General features: G+C 40.0%; 1 protein-coding gene across 1 annotated transcript in view; it reads right to left on the bottom strand.

Moving 5' to 3' along the window:
- Positions 1-24587, bottom strand: part of LOC122556387 (uncharacterized) — a 237644-nt gene that overhangs the window by 145325 nt on the left and 67732 nt on the right. The window contains exons 26-33 of the mRNA XM_087993952.1: positions 23164-23277; positions 21128-21253; positions 18748-18881; positions 16846-17016; positions 14983-15168; positions 12349-12485; positions 5197-5315; positions 3551-3769 (exon numbers count right to left, since the gene is read on the bottom strand). Coding sequence (XP_087850078.1) covers positions 3551-3769; positions 5197-5315; positions 12349-12485; positions 14983-15168; positions 16846-17016; positions 18748-18881; positions 21128-21253; positions 23164-23277 — 1206 coding nt within the window. The remainder of the gene's footprint in view (positions 1-3550; positions 3770-5196; positions 5316-12348; positions 12486-14982; positions 15169-16845; positions 17017-18747; positions 18882-21127; positions 21254-23163; positions 23278-24587) is intronic.

The following is a 24587-nucleotide window of genomic DNA, read 5'->3' on the forward strand; positions in this document are numbered from 1 at the left end:
TACTATTTGATTGTATCAGAACATCATCCAGTATTACACTCAATGGATGATAAGGGCACAGGAACAGGATTCATTCCTGATGAAGGGCTTATGCCTGAAACATCGATTCTCCTGCTCCTTGGATGCTGCCTGACCTGCTGTGTTTTTCAGCGCCAAACTCTCGGCACAGGAACAGGACTAAAATACCAATGAATGTTACCCTATTCAATTTGATAACTTGATACAGCTTAATTTATCCACATCTGCTACCTCTTGCTAACTTTATCTCTCAAAAACTAATCAACCTCAAAGTTAAAACATTCAACTAATCCAGTATCCAAAGCCTTTTGTAGAAGACAGTTCCAAATTTCTGCTACACCTCTGGGTCTTGTTGATTTCACATCTAAATAGTCTAGTACCAGTTATAGGATTGTGCTCTTGTTCCAGATACTTACACCAGATGAAATAGTTTCCCTGGGCTGAATCGTACTTTCCTTTTGGCCAAGTCCAAGTTGAGCTATATTTTTCAGAGGATTTGTCACCACAAGGCCTAATGAGCTCTGTTGCCCTATTTTACCAAACTTGCCTCTTTAATTACCTACCAGACCTTTGTTGTGTCTCCCCAATCTGAGTTCTGTTCCATTTTACCACACATCGCTTCCTGAACAGCTTGCCATCCTTTCCACCTGAATCAGCTGTAAAAGGCCATTGTGTCCTCTGGAGCTTACCTGCAGAGACCCTGACAACATGGCAGATGGGGCAAATTGGCGCCCTGCTTTGAATGCAGGGTACTGGAGGTCCTGTTGGATGGGATGGTGCCAGCGGTGTACTCCCCTCTTCCGCAGGACCAGAATGACCTGAGAGTGCCACTGGGTTAAAGCTGTTTCAGTCACCGAGAGGAATGCACAGCACTGTAGGCAGGGGTTCAGTAGGGTTTTCCATTCTGCTTCTCTCTGATACCTCACATTCACTCAAGCTCTGCTTCTGTATCCACCCCACACCAAGGCTTAAGCTCTTACACTCTCTCTTATGCCTCCAACATCTTCCCCACTTGCTCTCACCCAGCCCAACACCCAAAACCATTAACCCTGCAGGCTCCCTGCACTGCCTACTCATACACTGAGGACACCTCCCCATCAGGACCAACAGGAATAGCTGTGCCACCCACTTTACCCCCTGTAATATCTACACCTCTCTCAATCCAGGAGGAAAACGGTCCACAGTAGAAGAAGAGTCAAGATAGGTGGTATAATGCCCGTCCTTCAGTTCCTTGTCTCTTATTAGGACAGGATCCTAACTCTGAAGGCCCCAAGCAGGGCCAGGTCTGGTATCAGAGGCTGCCTTTGACTTGTCGCGGTGGGATCCCACAACCGAGAGCTAGCCCTGTTGACTTGATCGAGGCCTTCTGACATAAATGTCAAGCTCCCTGGCTTTATGTCTGCACTAAATGGCAGCAATAACGTGAGCTGGGTCTCTCTGGCAAGGCAGGGATGCTGTGAGCGTTCGGATAAGCTCACAGTGAGTGAGCACTATTCCAGAAAGTAATTAGGCCAGAGATGTACCCTTATTCTGTCCATGAGCTGTGTGCACATACCTGAGCACACTGTGACCTTCCTGCAGCATTACAGTGATAATTGTTGCCATTCAGGACTGAAATGCAGAGGCATACTGTAAATGAATTGGCGATGTGCTAGGAAGGTTCTTAGAGACTGGCATATGTTGGAATCCTATGTTTGTGTTTATGGGGCATGGTTTGTGCCCATGGTCTGGGTCCTGAGATGTTGCTGGGTTTCCAACAGGGAAGACACTCAGAGCAAGCTACAAGATGAGTGTACCAAGTGCTCTCTCTGGTTTTCCTGTCAAGTCTGCCCAATATCCAGTTGGTTTGCCAAATTTGGTAAGATGTGGAAGTCTGAATATTAATGATGTGAGTCATGATATTAACAAGGCAATTGTCAAGCAACAATGACTGTCAATTGGCCTGCTGCCTTATGAGAGTTCCACTTCTGTGCTTATAAAAAGCATGGAGCAAGTTGATCTTGGCATCAAGTGCCTCCCTGCACCTATCATCCAATTCTGTTTCAAATCACATCATGTCTCACATCACTCAGACCCCAACAACAGTTTCTACCCTCTCAAATCCTTTCATAGTTTTTAAAACATTTCCTTCAGCTAATTCCTCACCATTCTAATTTTATGTGATAAAGCTGTGTTTAGGCAACCTGTTCTCATAGTTTTGTCCTTTACATCTCTGCTTTGTTCTGTTGAATCTTTGCTCTACACTTTCCAAAGCCAGTGACATCCTTTCAAAGAAGCTGTCCATAGAAGTGAATGCACTGATTTAGGTTCTGTCTGACTAAAGTTATATCCAATAAAGCAGAACTTCAACCTTTTTTTGTATTCCAGCCCCCATTCTATTATTCTTTTCATTACTTATAGTATCTGAGCACTATTTGTGATTTGCTTACATGGACATCAAGGTTCCCTCTGAGTTACATTGCCAAACCTGGGAGTTACTGTGCAGGCCATGCACAGGCCATCCACTTTAAGAAAGCATGAAAGCACATTGGCACAAAAACATCGATAGTTGTTGCACACTTAAACGGATAGGCCATGCACAATACCTGCAATATTTTTGATAGGACATGGATAAACACTCTAAAACTCTTTGCTAGTCCAAAGTTCTTTGTTTTATGCTAAAGACAATAAATGCCAGTTTTTCTGTCTTGGAAACAAATTGGATGGCAGCAATTTTCCACATTGAACTTTACCTGTCACTGTTTTCCCAACCAATCATGTTATAACTTTAATTTCTACACACCTGCACAACTTACCCTGTCTCCAAACTGTATGCTACCTGCAAACTTGGATATATAACTTTGTATACGTTCATTCGAATCATTCAAGAATGCTGACATCCCAGTACACATTCCTGGGATCACTACTTGTCATGTCCCACCAATCTGAGTACTATGTCTTTGCTCCTACTCTCCATTTCCTCTGGTGTTTCTTCATTGTTGCTTTGGTAAATCCGTAATAGACTCCACTTGCTTCAGGTTTGTTTACACACAAAAGTCATCAGATTGACTCGTTCCTTATTAGTTTGGCTTCTACTTTTCAACTTGGCTGGAGAGCTTCAATTCAGCCAGCATAATTCTGAGGGTCAGTGGAACATAGTAGTCTTTCTACCACATCGAGTTACAATCCCTAAACCTCTATTTTCAAATATTTCAAGGGAGAAATTCATTTGTGTAGTGCTGCAGTTTAGCGCCATTGAGAGCAAATCTGCCCTAATTATCCCTTTAAAAAATCTCATCTTTCAGCATTCTTTTTAAAGATTATACTTTTTCAAGAGAATTGTGGATTGGCAACAAATGCTGATCTTGTAAGTGACCCCACATACCAGGAGCAAGAAAACATACCAAACATTAAACATTTGAATCATTCTGAAGTAACCTAGATGACAATCTCTTGTCACCAGGTCTTGATTTCAAATGTGTACTGATGTTCAATATTTCAAATAATAGTATTTCTGAGGATACAATTATTGAATAATAAAGTTAACAATTACCTTGAGGTTCTTTAATATCAAATCCATAGTAATATATTTCACCTCCCCAAGTATAGGCACGATCAAATATAGCCTGAAAAAATGAGCAGGGACAAGGGGAAGTGAAGAAACTCCAGAATGGAAAAGGCTCTTGTATGTACCAATCAAAGCACTTTTGCCTTGGGTTTTTTGTGAACTGGGTGTTTCTTTCCAAGCGGTAAGCCCACAGTCCCTTTTTGCCTATAAACAATCAAAGATTACAGACATTCAACAAAAAATTACAACCCTCAAGAAAATTACATTCAATTCACAGAGCAATGTTATTATATAATAAGCACATTCTTATTGGAGTTAAAATGAGGTATTTTTCATCAACCTGCTCACACCTCTGCAGCATGTGAGACTTGAGTCCAAGCATCCTGATTCCAAGACAAGCCAACTTAAATAGAAGATAACTTCCGAAAGAACCTTTTCAGAGTTGTTACTTTGCACCTCTGAAACAGGCCTTCCGGTCTGGATGTCAGGGCACTACTATCAAACCACAAGAGTGCCTTAAGCTCAAATCGAACATTTACAAAGTTGATTGTGACTAGGTAGTGCTCATGGGTTTGTATTTAAGAGGTGAATTCTGCCTCTCTTCTGTGGCTACTTTCATCTTTGAGTGTCCTGGGAGAGAGAGCAAGCCGTGAGCACTCAGGGTACCCTCGAGGCTTTCAGAGATAGGTGGGCAGAGCTGGGGTTAGCTATCACCCTCATCAACTTCATTTTGATTTAGTCACGCCTTGCTTCCTCACCTTTTTGTTTTCTGTTTCTGTTGCACTGCCCATGGTGGACAGTGTTTGTTGTAATTTGTTAATTGGGGTTTGGTTTAATTAGTGGTGGGCTTGTCTTATTAAGAAAAGGTTGAGCTCATAAGCCTTTCATGATAAGTGAGAACTCATGAGGGCCAGGTGCATAATTTCCCAAACCAAAACTATTTTCATTTAACACACTCTCATCTTTGTTTTCTCATCCCTGGTTTTTGCAGTGACTTTTGATCATTGTCCCACTACTCTCTTAGGTGTTTGTTTTTATTTCTTCATCTGTTCTTTCATGAGAAATAGAACTGGGTTCTTCCCTTGTGTGGGAGAGAAGAGGCAAGTTCACGCAGACAGTGTTGCACACAGCAGTCCAGTAAACTGTAGTTGAAGGTGGATTACGGGCACCCAGAATAGCTGTTAATTCTGTTCTGCTGTGGAGTCCAGGTGTTTATTGGAGGTTAAACATTTTTTACTATACTTCTGGTTATGCTTCAGTCCAACGCATCTAATGTAGAGAGAAGCAGATAGGATGGAGTAGCTCCTTATGAGCTCACTCTTGGACCTGGCTAAAGTTGCCATCAGTAGGTCCAGGAAGCTGGCTGTGGAGGGGATCATAATTCCTAGCTGACTGATTTATTTTGCAGTTACGTGTTTGTCTGGGTGTGGAGATAGAGATAGAGTATGCGGTGTCCATTATCGATTCTCTCATTTCCCTTTATAAGAATATTAATTTTGTCTACGCTCATCTTTTTTCTTTTTACATATTTATAAAAGTGAAGTAAATGTTATGTATAGAAGACAAGACAATTAAAACAACATTGTATCGATAGATTTTGTTATTGTAAAATTACAATTAACATGACTAACCTGTTTTAAAGCCTGGGTATTGATCTGGATGGTAGATTTTACTAGGTGATACAAAGAATCGGGTGTGGGGGTCATTAAAGGCTGGAAAGTTTGAATCAAAGTTGGAACTCGTAGATGCACTGTAAATGAGGTGAAAATGAATGTAACTATTAACTTAGAAGACAACAAATAAACCAAATTCAACACTGGTTACTGAATCAAGCAGAGATGATTATGGAAGCAAATTCTGCACTGAAAGCACATTACAACAGCAAAGAAACTCCAGACAAAATGCATTGTGGTGAAGAGTTCAAATACCCAGGATCAGTTTTGAATTTGAAGTAAGAGATTCAAATTGAGCCTTAAGAACATAACAACTAGGAGCAGGAGCAGGATGAGGCCGTCTGGCCCTTCGAACCCATTTCGCCATTCAGCAAGATCATGGCTGATCTTTTAGTGGCCTCAGCTCCACTTACCCGCCCTTTCACCATAACCCTTAATTCCTTTACTGTTCAAAAAGTTGTCCATCTTAGCTTTGAAAACATTTACTGAGGAAGCCTCAACCACTTCACTGGGCAGGGAATTCCACAGATACACAACCGTCTGGGTGAAGATGTTCCTCTTCAATTCAGTCTTAAATCTGCTTCCCCCTAATTTTGAGGCTATGCCCCCTTGTCCTAGTTTCACCCACCAGTGGAAACATCCGCTCTACTTCTATCTTATCTATTCCCTTCATAATTTTATACATTTTTATAAGATCTCACCTCATTCTCCAAAATTCCCATGAATATAACCCAGTCTTCTCAGCCAACTCCCTCAACCCCGGAATCAACCGAGGGCTAGTACGTTATTTCTCAAGCAAGGAAAATGAAACTGCACACAGTACTCCGGGTGCGGCCTCACCAGCACCCTATACAGCTGCAACATAATCTTTCTGCTTTTGAACTCAATTCCTTGAACAGTGAGGGACAAATTTCCACATGCCTTCTTAATTACCTGTTGCACTTACGAAGCAACCGTCTGTGATTCATACACAAGGACACCCAGGTCCCTCTGAACAGCAGCATGCTGCAATTTCTGAGCATTCAAGCAAAAGTCTTTTTTACTGTTACTCCTACCAAAATGGATGACTTCACATTTATTAATATTGTATTCCATTTGACAGACCTTTGTCCACTCACTTAAACTATTTATGTCCCTTCGCAAAGTTTCACAGTCCTCTGCACACTTTGCTCTGCCACTCATCTTAGTGTCATCTGCAAACTTTTAAACACTACACGTTGTCCCCAACTCCTATTCATCTATGTAAATTGTGAACAACTGCAGTCCCAATACTGATCCCCGAGGCACACCACTATTCACTGATTGCCAGCCAGAACAGCACTCATTTATCCCCACTCTTTGCTTCCTGTTAGTTAACCAATCCTCTGTCCATGCTAATACATTGCCCATAACACCTTGCATCTTTATCTTATGCAGCAGCCTTTTGTGCGGCACCATTTCGAATGCCTTTTGGAAATCTAGATTGACCACATCTACTGGGTCTCCATTGTCCTCCGTGCTCGTAATGTCTTCATAGAATTCCAAAAGATTAATTAAGCATGACCTGCCTTCATGAACCCATGCTGTATCTGCCCAATGGGACAACTCCTATCGAGATGTCATAGGTGAGGTTCAGGAAGACTGGAGGTTGGCTAACGTGGTGCCACTGTTTAAGAAGGGTGGAAAGGCCAAGCCAGGGAACTATAGACCAGTGAACCTGAAGGCGGTGGTGGGCAAGTTGTTGGAGGGAATCCTGAGGGACAGGATGTACATGTATTTGGAAAGGCAAGGACTAATTAGGGATGGTCAACATGGCTTTGTGCATGGGAAATCATGTCTCACAAACTTGAGTGAGGTTTTTGAGCAAGTAACAAAGAGGATTGATGAGGGCAGAGTGGTAGATGCGATGTATTTGGACTTCAGTAAGGCGTTCGACAAGGTTCCTCATGGGACGACTGATTAGCAAGGTTAGATCCCATGGAATACAGGGAGAACTAGACATTTGGATACAGAATTGGCTCAAAGGTAGAAGACAGAGGGTGGTGATGGAGGGTTGTTCTTCAAACTGGAGGCCTGTGACCAGTGGAGTGCCATAAGGATCTGTGCTGGGTCCTCTACTTTTTGTCATTTACAAAAATGATTTGGAAGTGAGCATAAGAGGTACAGTTAGTAAGTTTGCAGATGACACCAAAATTAGAGGTGTAGTGGACAGCGAAGAGGATTACCTCAGATTACAACAGGATCTTGACCAGATGGGCCAATGGGCTGAAAAGTGGCAGATGGAGTTTAATTCAGATAAATGCGAGGTGCTGCATTTTGGGAAAGCAAATCTTAGCAGGACTTATACACTGAATGGTAAGGTCCGAGGGAGTATTGCTGAACAAAGAGACCTTGGAGTGCAGGTTCATAGCTCCTTGAAAGTGGAGTAAGGATAGTGAAAAAGGCATTAATTTTCTTTATTGGTCAGAGTATTGAGTACAGAAAATTGGGAAGTCAAGTTGCAGCTGTACAGGATATTGGTTAGGCCACTGTTGGAATATTGCGTGCAATTCTGGTCTCCTTCCTATTGGAAAGATGTTGTGAAACTTAAAAGGGCTCAGAAAACATTTACAAGGATGTTGCCAGGGTTGGAGGATTTGAGCTCTAGGGAGAGGCTGAACAGGCTGGGGCTGTTTTCCCCGGAGCATCGGAGGCTGAGGGATGACCTTATAGAGGTTTACAAAATTATGAGGGGCATGGATAGGGTAAATAGGCAAAGTCTTTTCCCTGGGGTCGGGGAGTCCAGAACTAGAGGGCATAGGTTTAGGGTGAGAGGGGAAAGATATAAAAGAGACCCACGGGGCAACTTTTTCACACAGAGGGTGGTACGTGTATGGAATGAGCTGCCAAAGGAAGTGGTGGAGGCTGGTACAATTGCAACATTTAAAAGGCGTCTGGATGGGTTTATGAATAGGAAGGGTTTGGAGGGCTATGGGCTGGATGCTGGTAGGTGGGACTAGCTTGGGTTGGGATATCTGGTTGACATAGACGGATTGGACCGAAGGGTCTGTTTCCATGCTGTACATCTCTATGACTCTACGACTCTATGAGATACCTTGATAAAAGACTCAACATCTTCCCCACTACAGAAGTTAAGCTCATTGGTCTATATTTCACACCTTCTATCTACATCCTTTTTTAAACAATGGCATCACATCTGCCCCAGAGTCCAGCAAATTTTGGAAAATTACTACTAGTGCACTTAACATTTTTCTGCCATCTCATTTAGCACCCTGGGATGCGTTCCATCGAGGCCAGGAGACTTGTCTATCCTTAGCTCCATTAGCTTTCCCAACACCACATCTTCTATAATAATGATTGTTTCCAGGTCCTCACCTACCTTTGTCTCTTTATCAATTACTGGCATGTTATTAGTGGTCTTTATTGTGAAGACTGACACAAAATACCTGTTCAATGCCTCGGCCATTTCATCATATCCTATTAATAAATCCCCCTTCCTCTAAAAGACCAAGATTTGGAGATGCCGGTGTTGGACTGGGGTGTACAAAGTTAAAAATCACACAACACCAGGTTATAGTCCAACAGGTTTAATTGGAAGCACACTAGCTGTTAACCCGAGAATGCAACTTTAAAAAAAAATGGTTTTGTGATTTACACATGAAAGAAGTGAAACTATCACTGTATTCTAACAGATGAAAGGCTTAACAGACAATCAATTTTTCAATGTATAATTTCAGTTACATCACACTATAAATTCTGTGTTACGATCGAGCCCTCCACTATCACCTGATGAAGGAGCATCGCTCCGAAAGCTAGTGTGCTTCCAATTAAACCTGTTGGACTATAACCTGGTGTTGTGTGATTTTTAACTAAAAGATCAATGTTTACTTAAGCCACTCTATTTTCTTTTACATTTAGTGAAAACGTTTGCTTACTGTCTTTATATTCTGAGCTACTTTTTTTCTCATGATTTATCTTACTTTCTTTTCTCGATTTTTTTTTGGCTTTCTGTTCACCTTTAAGATTTTCCCAATCTTCTATTTTCCAGCTGATCTTGGCCACTTTGTATGCCTTCTCTTTTAATTTGATAGTCTCCTTTATTTCCTCAGACATGGCAGATTACCCCTTTTTCTGCAGTCCTTTATTTTCACTGGTACAGGTACACAATCCTTTATCCAAAACACTCGGGACCAGCTAGTTTTCAAAATTTGGAAGTTTTTGAATTTTGGAATAAGTGACAGCTTGACGGTGAAATTTTAAAAAAATCTTACCAAGCAGCAGACTCACTGTGAATACTATGGGTCCTGAGACAGAATGGAGGCCTGCTAGTGCTGGGCCATGCCCACCCACATCACATCTGAGTGACATGCATCGACTGGGTGTGGAGTTGGGTTAACTGTTCGCATGCCAAACAATGTCGTAATGGAGAAAAAAACTTCATGAAAAAGGCTTCGGATTTCCGAGCTTTTCGGATTTCGGAATTTTGGATAAAAGGTTGTTTACCTGTATATACTTTGCTGAGAACTTTGAAAAATTGCTTTGAAAGTCAATCAACTGCTCATCAACTGTCCCACCATAAGTCTTTGCTTCCAATCTACTTTGGCTAACTCCTCCCTCATCCTATTGTAGTCTCTCTTGTTTAAGCACAGGGCCCTGGTATTGGATTTTAGCTTTGCACTTTCCATCTGTATTCTAAATTCAACCATATTGTGATCACTCCTTCCAAGAGGATCCCAACTAAGACATCGTTAATTATTTCTGTTTCATTACACAGGACCAGATCTAGGACAGCTTGCTCCTTCATTGGTTCCATTTCATACTGTTCAAGAAAACAACGTAGGTATACTCTAGAACCCTATTGGATACTAAGGATGTGATTGCTGGGCCCTTTGCTCAGATATTTGTATCATCAATAGTCACAGTTGAGGTGCTGCAAGACTGGAGGTTGTCTAATATGATGCCACTATTTAAGAATGGTGGTAAGGAAAAGCCAGCGAACTATAGACCGGTGAGCCTGACATCAGTGGTGGGCAAGTTGTTGGAGGGAATCCTGAGGAGGAGGATTTGCATGGATTTAGAAAGGCAAGGACTGATTGGGATAGTCAACATGGCTTTGTGCATTAGAAATCACATCTCATGAATTTGACTGAGTTTTTTGAAGAAGTAACAAAAAGGTTTGATGAGGGCAGACTGGCGGATGTGATCTATGTGGACATCAGTAGGGCATTCAACAAGGTTCCTCATGGTAGACTGGGTAGCAAGGTTAGATCTCATGGATTACAGGGAGAACTAGCCATTTGGATGCAGAACTGGCTCAAAGGTAGAAGACAGATGATAGTGGTGGAGGGTTGTTTTTCAAAATGTGACCAGTGTTGTGCCACAAGGATCAGTGCTAGGTCCACTGCTTTTCGTCATTTATATAAACTATCAGTTGTTAGGACTGACTGAACATAGGAGGTCTAGTTAGTAAGTTTGCAGATGACACCAAAATTGGAGGTATAGTGGACAGCAAATAAGGTTACCTCAGATTACAACAGGACCTTGATTGGATGAGCCAATGGGCTGACGAGTGGCAGATGGAGTTTAATTTAGATAAATGTGAGGTGCTGCATTTTGGTAAGGCAAATCAGAACAGGACTTTGTTCAGCAGTGTTTCTGAACGAAGAGACCTTGGAGTCCAGGTTCATAATTCCTTGGAAGTGGATTTCAAGAAGATAGGATTGAGAAAAAGCTATTTGGTACGCTTTCCTTTCGAGCATTGAGTATAGGGGTTGGGAGGTCATGTTGCAACTGTACAGGACATTAGTTAGGCCACTTTTGGAGTATTAAGTGCAATTCTTGTCTCTCTCCTGTTGGAAGGATGTTGTGAAACTTGAAAGGGTTCAGAAAAGATTTACGAGGATGATGCTACAGTTGGGGGAATATGAGCTGGAGGGAGAGACTGATTAAGCTGAGGCTGTTTTCCCTGGACCATCGGAAGCTGAGGGGTGACCTTATATTAGTTTATGTAATCATGAGGGGCATGGATAGGGTAAATAGTCAAGGTCTTTTCCCTGGTGTGAGAGTCCAGAACCAGATGGCATAGGCTTAGGGTAAGAGGGGAAAGATATAAAAGGGACCTAAGGGGCAACCTTTTCATGCAGAGGGTGGTGCATATATGGAATGAGGAAGTGGTGGAGGCTGGTACGATTATAGCATTAAAAAGTACCTGGACGAGTATATGAATAGGAAGGGTTTCGAGGGTTATGGACCAAGTGCTGACAAATGGGAATGGATTTGATTATGATATCTGGTCAACATGGACAAGTTGGACAGAAGGGTGTGTTTCCATGTTGTACATCTCAATGACTCTATGACTCTATACATTCAATGAACTCCTCCTCACGGTCACCCTGACCGTCCTGGTTCAACTAATCAACATATAGATTAAAATTTCCCCCTTGATAATTGCCATACCATTTTTGCGGCCTTAATTTGCCTTAAGACTAATAAGTGTGCAGCATACATTTCCAGGGAGGTCATTCATTAGAAGATTCAAATAACCTAAGATTCTGTATCGAGGTACCTAAGATGGTGCCACATGGAGATGTGTCAACCTTTCACTGTACCATGTGAATACACAATAAACCTAATTCAATTTAATTGAAATAAATACAAGAAAGTCTAGGGTTTGGAAAATATAACAAAAAATGGTGAGTAGGGTAAAGTTGAGATCTGTTAAAGATTTAAAGACCTGTTGCTGTGAAATACTATATTCTGCTATAAGAAAATAACATTGGATGAATCTTCCATGTTGTTCTAAGTGTTATTTTTGTTGAGTTTCATGAATGGCTTTTGTCTGTTTAAGGTTTAGCAGGTTCTCTTATGCGATCATTCACAACTCACTCCATTAATTGCCTGCCACACTCTAGTGGTGCCTCTCTCATGCAACGGGAGGCCAATTCTCTCAGGCATTGTAGATGAAAGTATTTGCCAAAGCTGGGATATTCCTATAGTATAGCCGATGCGATTCTCCCACATTTCTCACCATAGTCCACATCATTCACAGCCTGGGAAGATCCTGCCAATATTTGAAACCATTACCTTAGAAATCTCTATTTTAAAGCACAGCACAAATTCAGTCATAATTACCTATAATAGCCCATGAGAGCATAGTTTCTGTAGTAAGGCCTTAAGTAATATTGCCAGTTCATTCCACCATCTTTGAATTGAATTAAACAGAAGGAAAAGATGCCATCTGTTGTTAGGACTGCCTGGTAAGTATTGGTCTGAAAAAGAAAAACTCAAATTTGTGTACAATTAAGGTGGAAAAGCACAATTTAAATTTCAAAGAAAAATAAGATTCAGCAGAAGAAAAGTCATAGTAAGAAATAAAACACTGGAAATAATTCAATGTTTATATTAAAAGCAGCTGCATGTGTTTATGTCAGACTGTATCTAGACACAATAATTCTATCTCTCTACCTCAATGTCATTATGACTAATGGAGAAAATATTCAAAACTATAGTGTACTTTACTTTTAACGTAGGTATTGTCCTGATTTTTGTATTCCTGGGTCAGGATGCAGTCTGGAGATATCCCCGCTTTTTAAGTCTGACTGTAAAAATGGCCGACTGCTTTTGGAATTTCCATCCAGGGTGGATTAAAAGTCAAGCATAAAGTGCTGAGAAGCCCCTTAGTGACTGAGATGGTCTAATCAAAATGCCTGCCTGGGGACTACAGCACTGTCAGCGAAGTTTAAACATTTAAACAGAAAATATCCCTTGTGTTCTCATTCGCTCATTTACTATGCACCATCCACGCCAACCTATGACCTGAAGCTAACCCCATGGTCCCTCGCATAGCTCCATGTCAACAAATGTCCATTTAGCTATTCCCAATGACACCTAGTACCTCATGTCACTCAATGCTATTATTTTATGGTGCCCTTGCCCAGATATGTCCAATCATTCCTTCAATCCTTTACAGCTCTGATACTCATGCTAACTTATCTTCCACCCAACACCTTGACCAAGTAAAGAAATCCACAATCACATACACACCAAAGAAAATATATGGATCTATTCAATTCCTATATTGCATTCTCACTGTTTGAGAACACTGTCATTCATTTTTTCAAAAATCCATTAATGGATGTGGGTTTCATTGGCTGAGCCAGCATTTATTGCCTGTCTCTAATTGCTCTTGAAAAGGTGGTGAACTGCCTTCCTGAATCACTGCAGTCTGTGTGGTGTAGGCACACCTGTACTGGAGTTAAGAAGCTGTAGGATTTTGACCCACCACCATACAGCTCGAAGTCAGCCAGAAATATGGCTCAGATGGGAACTTGCAGCTGGTGGTATTCCCATCTAACTGCTGTGTTTATCCTTCTAGGTAATAGATATTGAAGGTTTGGAAGATTCTGTCTGAGGAGTTTTGGTGTATTGCTATGGAGCAACTTGTAGGTGGTGCACACTACTGCCACTGTGGAGAGAATGAACATGGGAGATTCTGGAGAGAGCAGCAATCATGCAGGCTGCTTTGTCCCAGATGGTGTTTAACTTTTCAGCTATCGTTGGATCTGTGATAATTCACACAAGTGGAGAGTGTTCTATCTCACTGCTGATTTGGACCTCACTGCTGATTTGGACCTCATAAATGGTGGACTGGTTTTGAGGAGCCAAGAGGTGATTTACTTGCTGCGCAATTCCAAGCTTCTGACCTGCACTTGCAGCCACAGCTCTTGCAAGGCTAGCCAAGTTCAGTTTCTGTTTCAAGATAACCCCCACCTTTTGAGATTTTTAAGAATCCCTTGACAGATTGACATTTGTTGACACTTGATGACAGGTTGTCATTTAATTTTGACTGACTGGCCAAGGTTTTATGCACCATTTATACATCATCTTTGCCACAGTGAACTTCCCATGGTGTTCTTGGCACAAGGATTCCTGACCCTCACACCCAAAGATTCCAGATGCTTCCCATCCTATACAGAAAGGGTCTTTGTTCACTCTACTGCTAAGATATCCTGGGATCTTACCCACAGTTGTACCTCAGCTCTCCAAAGGAGTCTTGTGACCCAAAAGAGTTGCACCTCCCTTACCTAGTGTAATCTCCAGATTCCTGGCTCCACAATCTGAGGGCACTAAAATGCCACTTCAATGAGGCAACTGGGCAGTTAAATGGTCAGTAGCCTCTTGGAGCCATACAGGTATGAACCATTGCTACCCCAGATACAGGAGAGAGCCAGAGCTAAGACCCATAATCCCTAACAAATTCTAGCATTTTTGCCAGGGCAAAAGTTGGATCTATAACTATTGATTTATGTAAAAATGAGCAGTACCTAATGCTTCTCACAAACTTTGAGTACCTAATGTAACATGAGTTCAACAAAAAGTATTTTAATTCATATCACAATTAATTTATGTGTGTGAAAAATTCCACATGTATTGGATCAGAATGGACCATCAGGCACGGTTTAATTGAAAGAGGACCTGACATTTCTGTGGTAAACTGGCATGATGCATATCGGACATCAGAGGAACAAAATCTTGGCTTCATTGAAGACTCGGCCTTCTAAACTTAACTAAATCAGCTTAGGGGAATATGGCTGGGGTTCAGTAACTTGAAATTCTGATAGGCACAAGACTTTTGAGCATTTCAAAACTGGCAGGCACCTTATTACAACTTAAAGGACATGTTTCAAAGGATTTTACAAAGATCAATGTGCAACGTGACAGGCAAAGAGAAATTTACATTGTAATGGCGAGTTAATAAATACATACAGCCCCAGAATCTGAGTTTATATATCCAGAATACGGAAGGACATTATCCCACGTGATCTTGAGTGCCCACTTAGGCATGAAGGTTACACTCCCAAGCTCTGAACCATAGTAAGAATTCACTCGTGTTTTAATGTCATTCTGGAAATTCCTACTGAAAGAATCGGTCCGGACTTGAAAATCAAACACCTGAAAAAAATGCAGATGTTAGTTTTCCTTTGCCTGGTATGCATTTCTTGCCACATTAGTTCTGCAAAACTGCTAACTGTTTGGAATTGATTAGTAACAATTCATATATGTTATGCCAAATATGGTACAGTGCAATAACTATTAGCAACAGAAAATGCTGGAAACACATAGCAAATCAGGCATAGTAGATAGAGAAACCAAGACAACATTTAGGTTGATTAACTTTCCTCAGAACTAAGCATTGACAATATTTTGCAATGGCAGAACCTAGAAATCTTCTTGGCTTTGGGCAGAACATTATTGTAGCCTGAGTAACATGGGTTATGGTGAGATCTGTGATGTAAATGGCTGAGAAATCAGGCAAGACCCATCTCCACATCAGGAGCAATTTGTTGCATGGCTTATACATTTGTCAAGCAGTGTGGTGAGTTTCTCACTGGGCAGTGACAAGTTGTCAATGAATTGGGATTATGGCATGTTACACAATTGCATCTCAACATTTTAATATTGAGCCTCATGATTGCAACATTTAGGAGGCATTTGGATGGGTATATGAATAGGAAGGGTTTGGAGGGATATGGGCCGGGTGCTGGCAGGTGGGACTAGATTGGATTGGGATATCTGGTCGGCATGGACGGGTTGGACCGAAGGGTCTGTTTCCATGCTGTACATCTCTATGACTCCATGACACGAGGGATGCCAGTCTGGCAGAGTAACTAACTAATGAGGTGAGTTTGGTGAGAAAGTTTGGGAAGAAAAAGGGGAATTCCTTCAAAAAAAAACTCATCTTACACTTAGCCAAAAAACTATCACCTCCTTTTCTTTTAATAAATTAGCCATAAAATAAAATTAGGCAGATAACTCTTTTTTGGAAGGACTTGTGTGTTGACAATTTCTGTTAAACAATAATGTCATCACTAGAATTGCTCCCCAGAATGGCTGGACAGTGGCTGATGAAAGATTTGCCTTTTGGCTGTAAACCTTCCAACACTAACACTCACTAACTGTCATGGGCAAATTAGATAGTCAGTAGATGATTCTGATTTCATCAGCTTTCATTAAGCTTCTGAGCATTTGTTTCATATTGTTATATATCAGCTTAGAAGGCCAATTTTATGATTTAAATTCAACTTAATATGACCAAAAGGTTCCTGCCTCAATGAGGCCGTGGGCTCACTCATTGCAAGGTATGCAACAGCAACATTAAAGGGCTGATGATGCTAGACAGTGGAATATATTGGACCATGCAAAGAGGAATGGCCAACATTTGGCTCTTACGGAAAAACCAAAGGTTTGTAATAAAGATCTTGTCATGTCAGGTTGCAAATGAACTCATAGTGAATAATTCTTAAGAGTTGCTTGCCTTGTAAAGGTGGGGCTGAAATTAGGGTTCAATATTATAACAACATTATTAGGAAGTCATTGCTTCCAGATCTCTGCTGACATCTACGTAAAGAGATAGGAAAGTTTTCAGTTAGCCTGGGAAAAATGAATGATAATTTCATGCTGATTAGAAATAGATTGTTTAAATTATCTTGTACCATGAAAAGATTTGATTTTTCTCAGTTTTAATGTTAAGATATCTCAAACATGCGCAATTTGAAAGATACATTGAGATACAAGTTACAACAGCGGTTATAAAATATGTTTCTATGGCAAAGATCTAATCCTCCTTACCTGGTAGTAAATGGATCCTATACCTCTTCTCAAATCTGCATCATCCCAGAAAACAGCAATCATTGGTGGAATTCTATAAAAGTAACTCCTGAATGCCCAGAATGGACTTGAGTATGTATACTGCAGATACTCAATGTTTCGTTGAAATATAATTAGTCCATTATCTGAAAACTAAATAAAGATAGGTTATGATACAACTCAGTTGTTTTAGCTTCAATGGGAAAACATGGATTATATACCTGTGATTAATTGAAATGAAACAGGTAATAGTTAGATTGCCATAGGTGCAATTTCAACCTTTTGAGTGACCACTTAAAATCCTTTAAGTTTTATTGCTCATATAAAGGACACCAGTCCAAATTTGAATTAACGTTTTAACAATTGTAAGTGAACTTTGATGAAGACTGAATTCTTGGTGGAAATGACTTAGTGATTTCCAGGAGGAACTCGGATAAAGCATTTTTGACAAAGAAATGGTTATGGTGGAAGGTTATTAAAAAACCTAGCAATTCTGCCATTCGCTGCTGTTGTTGTGGTACATTTTTGTCCATTTTGCACTAATTTCTGTCTGGAGGAATTGGAAAGTCAACTGAAAGGTCAGGACTTAAAGTATGGGGTTTCACCTCTTGGAATTCTGTTCTCACAACCATAAGACTAAGTATGTTAAAATCCTGACTTGAATCCATTTGAGGTATCTTAAATCATTTTAATTAGAGCCTGAGTGAGGAAACATTTATGAACCAACGCTTAAATTTAATGAGCTCATTCCCAGTTAAATTTACCCATTGTCTTTTTTTCCTTTCAGTTTATTTTCAATTTTCCCTCATGTTTTCAAAGCAGTGGACAACAATTTTCAAGGGTAAGAAATTTTAAGAAGTGAATAGAGGTCTAGAAAACCATGTGAAATATTGACAATATGATTTATTTTTGTCTCCACCCCTTTTACCTCACTCCTTCCCTCTCTATCGATAACCTTCCTCCCTCCCACCACTCTCTGGCCTATCCTACCCTCCTCTCTCTTCGCTATCCTGTCCCATCTATCTTATCCATCCTTTCCCAATCTCCCTCTTACCTTGCCTGTTTTGAATGCATGCAACTGGCAACATAGGTTTTGCCTTCCAAAGATTTCCATTCCTACCAGTAAAATTAGCTCCCTAGCCAACATTTTGCCTTGAAATTCTTAAATGCAATTCAGTAAGAGACAACTTTGAGCATATCTTTGGAATCCCTGAATAGCCAGATTGCCCTGATTGAATGGTCAATCAGGGAAGCTGTATAACTAATGAATCAGGGTAGTGAAAAACTGGGAAAGAGAAATTTTTTTTAGGAAAATAATCAAGTCTGTGGCCTGCTGCAAAACTGCGTCTGATTGGAGGGTCACCTTCTGGCAGAATCTACCATTTGTCCTTTATTTGGAAGCTCAGCGGCAGATTGGAATGGACCCTTAGCTGCCTACATTCTGCCTATTGGACACACCTGTATTGGGCTGTTTATTGGAATAGGAGCACTGACTAATTTTCTTTCCACAAAGCCCAGGATGGCTCAACCAATGATTGATGCCCCTGTGCACCTTCTGTACCAAGTGTTGATCAAATGTACATTCTTTATATTGTCCATATGACTCAATACCAGAAGAGTCAATTCACGTAATGAAGGAATCTTTTGAAAAATCAGACCTTGTACATTTTACATATGAAGTATTATTAAACACATATGTCAAGAGTGAAAATAATTACATGAAATTATATTACCAGACTGTTATTAAATTTGATTTTCACTTAAATTGTAGAATATGTTCACAGTATAATGTCTAACTAAGCATTCTAGAAATTTTCATGCTAGTGAACGCCAAAGCAGGTTATACTCAGAAATAAACCATTAAAATAAAGATCTTGAACGTACATATAACCTGTAGTAAAATGCATCATCAAAAGGAAAACCAGATGGGATGCTGATAATTGGAGAGTTAAAATCACGTGTCCTTCCGTAAAGTCTTGTATCACCAACATTTGATCCATAATCAAATAGCCGTTTTTCTACATATAAAAGAAATACACCCCATTATGCAATTTAAAAACCAAATGCAGTCATACAATTATCACAAAATCATATTGAATAGTAATTTTGTGTTGACGCATCTTCAATTGTTGGCAATATTCTCCACTAGGCAGTGAAAAGGAAGGAGGCTCCACTTAGTATCACATGATAAGGAATGTTTGAAGGGGACCACAAGAAGAAAAGTTTGTAACTGCTCTTTAATATTATTTTCTGGGCTATTTGCCACCCCAACCCAATACTCTTTTTACGTAATAGGTTTACTTGACTTCTGTTTTTACTTTTTTTTAAAAAAGTTTAATTTTCTTCCTTTTGTATCTGAATTGTAGAATATGAAACATATTGTGGTAAATTTTGGAGAAATCTTGGATAAAAGTCTTTCCAAATGGCAAGATTTATCACAAAGATGCAAACAGAGAGGTTGAGAGATTTAATGTTCTAACACAGAACCCAGTCAAAAACCCTAAACAGGCAAATAAAATTTTTAATTTTATATGTAGGGAACTGAATACAAGAGCATGTAAATTATTAGATTAGATTACTTACAGTGTGGAAACAGGCCGTTCGGCCCAACAAGTCCACACCGACCCGCCGAAGCGTAACCCACCCATTCCCCTACATTTACCCCTTTATCTAACACTACGGGCAATTTAGCATGGCCAATTCACCTGACCTGCACATCTTTGGACTGTGGGAGGAAACCGGAGCACCCGGAGGAAACCCACGCAGACACGGGGAGAATGTGCAAACTCCACACAGTCAGTCGCCTGAGTCGGGAATTGAACCCAGGTCTCTGGCGCTGTGAGGCAGCAGTGCTAACCACTGTGCCACCGTGCCGCCCTATGGTTGTATTTATATCAGATTTTAAGGAAGAATTAGATCTATGGGATGGGGTACTGATTCTGCAAAATTGTGAAAGCACGAGGACAAAGAAATAATAAAACCACATGAAAAATAATTGGAATGACGCTTCACAGTTATTTTGAATCCATTAGTCTCTCCAAATTTTGTAAATGACCTAGATGTTGGTTTAGACATCACATTTATACATTTAACAGATATAAGAACACTTGATAAAGTGATTCCTTACGAGGAGGATATTCGGAGCCCCAGGTTAATGTTGATTTAATAGCAAAATAGGCAAAACGCAGAGAGTGTGTAATGTTGTGAGGTGCACTTTGGGGAGACAAAGTTAAAAATCACACAACACCAGGTTATAGACCAACAGGTTTATTTGGAAGCACACAGTTTTAGAGCACTGCTTCTTCATCAGGTGATTGTGGAGAATAAGATTAAGACTCTGGGGAGACTAATACAGGAAAGCAATGGAAATTTCAAATGTATAATTTTGGAAAGGTGATTGGACAGACTTTGGTGTCTGTGTACACAAATTCTCAAAGGTGGGAGGGCATGATGGGCTGAATGATCTGCTTCTGTGCTCTATGTTTCTATGTAATAACAATTAAGGAAACTTCAAATTTGGAAAAGAGGTAGTCCTAAATGTCACCTGTGAAATCCAGCAAAGTAACCTCTAGCCAAAGAAGTTGAAGACACAGCTAAACAGAAGGCCACTCTTGCAATCAAATGGAGCATAAGCTTATTGCCCCCAACCCACCCAACTACCTGAGAGCAGGTGCCCTTATCACTGACCTGGTCAAATAACATCTTTAAAGTGCTATTCCTAAATAAGGCTTAAACTGTTCTGTATATTTTACAACTCTTGGGCATAAATTACATTGGATTGGTACCCTTCTGCTGAAGTGTTTCCTTTCTATGTTCAAAAGTCTGCTGGTGCTGCATTGTAGCCGTACATAAAATTCTCCCACATGGCGTGATCTAATCTTAAACATTTATACATTCACAATCTTGGCTTAATTCTTTATTCTATTTTTGGCAAGCAATAACTTTACAGGCAGAATTATATAAACAATATTATGTGAACATAAATGTGAAAGATAAACTTAATTATGCCACATCTCACTCTGGCATTAACACAGGTATGTTATTAAACTTGTATAATGCAGCAGATTATTGTATACTCAATCAAATGTTAATAATAATTAATACATAAATAATAGTCCATAAAATTAACTGAACTATTTAATCAGAACTTGAATGTATAGATACTTTCGTACATTTTCATTGAAACATATGGCAAACATCTGAAATGAAGTGAGGACAGTTTATCACCATATTGATTGCAATGATTTTTGAATGAAACTATTACCTTTGCAAATGAAGCCGTTGCCTTCATATCCTTTTTTACAAGAACATGTATAGGAGCCCAGTGTATTAGTACATAATCCAGCATTGCGGTCACAATCATGCTTATTACTAGAACATTCATCCACATCTGAATCAGAAAGCAAAGTTTTAGACATTTGAAAACATTAAAATAAAGCACATCAGTTTAATGTATCTCTCATTTGATAAAGAAATATTAAAAATTGCAACTGAAAATGACTTGTTTTATATCACAATGATTCATACATGGATTAAGTGGACTTATTGTTAACATTTTGGAGCATGCAACATATAATATGTTAAAGCAATTGTTTTGCAATATATAGTAAGCTGATTCTGAATGGAAAAAAAAATCTCAATATACAATTCTCTATCTCCATCTCTTTCTTGCAAATTTATCCATGGTCTAGTACAGTTTAGTGCCCAACAGATGTATGAATGACATGGATTAAGCTTCAATTTCCTTCTCTTTCCTAACTACAAGTCACCTTTGTCTGTCCCAAATAATAGAGCCGAATTTAACAACGTATCCTTTCTGGTCTTTGAATCATCCCAAACACTGGTCTTTGAATCATCCCATAAACTTCCTGTTACAGCGGTCTGAGGTTGAGAAAACCTATTTTGTCCTAATTTTCCACAGCACTATTTCACTGGCACTTCATTTAGCCTGAACTTTAAACACTGGATGGGGGTGGTACATTAGATGTTTCATCCATGCACCCCACATCCCATGTCCCACATCAAAGAGCAGTTTTGCAGTTACTCAATTTGCATCCGAATGTTCTTCCATTTATGCTCCTGCAAAGTCTCAGCAGAACTTGAACCAGTTAAACCTGGAATACAAATCCATTTGAGGCATTCTGACAGTTCCAGATTTTTGCTAATTAAATTAATTGGTTTTAGAGAATATTAATAATCTCCAATAGCTTCAGTGGGACCTCAATGCCTTTTAAATATTTCTTCACCAATTTGGGTCTTTGGAGCAGATCATTCTGCCTCTGATGTACAGATTGGTTTGGACATAGCTGATGATTCATTTTAACAAGCACTAAAGGAAATCCCTAGCTATGAAATGACCTCATTCTTCGAACAAGATCTCTATTCTTGACTGAGATGAGCGATGATTCTGCTCAGCTCCAGTTAAGGTGCTCACAAATCATAGGAATTGCCAGACCTATATCTGAGAACACTGATGAATGGATTAATGTCATAAAGCTTTCTGGTTGTATATAATTATTTATTCGATAATAACGAGGAGGATCATTATTATTTAGTTAATCTCCCTGTGGAGCTCGTTGAGTATGAGTTCCTGTGGTAAGTGGCAATGTCCTACCCAGCTGGAACTCATCACCTGAACTCTTATAAAAGCAGACCTAGTGGGCAACTGTGGTGTAGTGGTAGTGTCCCTGCCTCTGGGTTGAGAGGCCTAGGTTCAAGAACCATACTTCTCCAGAAATGCATAAAAACAGCTCTGAACAGCTTCATCAAATATATCTACAACTGACTATCAGACGACGGGTTTTGGGAATATGATGAACTCCCAAGCTGGATCTGGCCATAGCTCAAACCCACTCCTCCACAACATCAAATGGAAATAAAGTAGGGCCAGGTAGGGTCCTCTTGTGGTGTAGTGGTAGTGTCCTTGCCCCTAGACCAGAGAGGCCTGGGTTCAAGTCTGACCTGCTTGAGAGAAACCTCTAAAAAGGTTGATTTAAAAGATAAAACAGACCTGTGATTGGGTCTGTAGAGCTAACTACCCTGTGCTGGGGCTACACCATAAATAGTAGCTCTATTTTAGTGTTCAAGAATAAATGATGTTACTTTCTAGTCGTGCTTTCTGAGCTATTACATTTATAAGTCAGACAACACTCATGATACACAGCAAAAATATATATTAACCAATTACTCATCTGTTTAAACTAATTCTCAGTTTATGTATTTTTTTTTCTCTTCAATGATATTGTTTCTTTACTTTTAGAATCAAACCAAGGTGAATAAAGTAAAATACTTTGACTGTACCTATACTGCAGTCTTTTCCTTCCCAATTGTCATCACATATGCACTTGAAGTCATTAATACGATTCAGGCAGAACCCACCATGTTTGCATGGCCTGCTCACACAGTTATCAATCACTACATTTAAACAAAGGAAATGTTAATTAAATTGTAAGATGGTAAAGCTTATCTCACTGTTACTTGTCAGCAAAATATTTTTGTTTTTTAACTAGAAATTGATGCTTGAGTACTTAAAGTGTTTAATTGATTAATGTCTCTGTAACTACCTCTCATTTTTTCTAGGGTCCTTTCTAAATACTCGTGTCTCCACTGAAAATATTTATATCTGAGCTTGTTCCATTATCTTGCATCATCCTTTGATCATGCTCTCCAGTCTACTATATCCTATCCATTTTGTACTTTACCTGTTCACCACCCCCAACCTTTTATCACCGGCTGTGTAATTGTTTAAAGGGATTCATCCCAAGTATCCACTAATTGTGATGAATTGTTGATCTGAAATGAGGAAACATTTTGATAGGTAAATTTACAAGGTCCTCCTCATGCCCCCTTGGCCAGGTTATGTACCCCAAACTACTATCCATGGGCCCTTTTACCCCAAGGTCAGGTAATTGCTCTGCTCCAACAGCTCATATTTCCCTATGTAGACCATGCCTGGCTATGCCCAACCACCCACTCCCCTGTAATGACCTGTTTCTTTCAATCAAAACCTAAAGCTTCCTTGCCCATGCCACATGATATACCCACATACCCTGATGCACCCTTCCCCCAACTTCAGCCAAACTACATCAACCCACACCTGATACCTGCAAACCTTCCTATGTCTCCATGCCATGCTAGCCCCACCCACCCAATGGCCCATATGCCAAGCTGTGGCATTTCCATGACTGGTTACCCACTATATCCTGTATAGACACGTCCAACAGCAGTTAAACAATATTTCCAAGTAGATTTTCAGTTATTGAACCTTGTCAAGATGGTGGTTGATAAATTTTTGTTACTAAGGGAATTACAGATATGGAGATATTGTAGGCAGGTGGAATTGAGGTAGAAGGTCTGCAATTATTTCATTGAATAATGGAGTAGCTTTAAATGGCCAATGAGGTGGAGGTGGGTACTGATGAAGAGCTTTTGCCCGAAATGTCAATTTTCCTGCACCTTGGATGCTGCCTGACCTGCTGTGCTTTTCCAGCACCATTCTAACCTTGACTCAAATAGCCAATGGCCTACTCCAACTCCAACTTCTCATGGTCTCAAGTCAGAATCATTTATGCCATAGAAATAATTATGTTTCCATGATTGCTGCCCTTGGCCTTCCACATAGTTTGGGAAGCACTGCTGAAGAAACTTGGGGAGTTCTTGCAATGCATCTTACTTCCCATATTGTACAGCAGTGATGGAGGGAGTGAATGATTAAGATGATGGAC

This window comes from Chiloscyllium plagiosum, unplaced genomic scaffold (genome assembly GCF_037043375.1).
Source record: "Chiloscyllium plagiosum isolate Xiang-an unplaced genomic scaffold, Cpla_swu_hap1 HiC_scaffold_13, whole genome shotgun sequence".
Taxonomy (NCBI): domain Eukaryota; kingdom Metazoa; phylum Chordata; class Chondrichthyes; order Orectolobiformes; family Hemiscylliidae; genus Chiloscyllium; species Chiloscyllium plagiosum.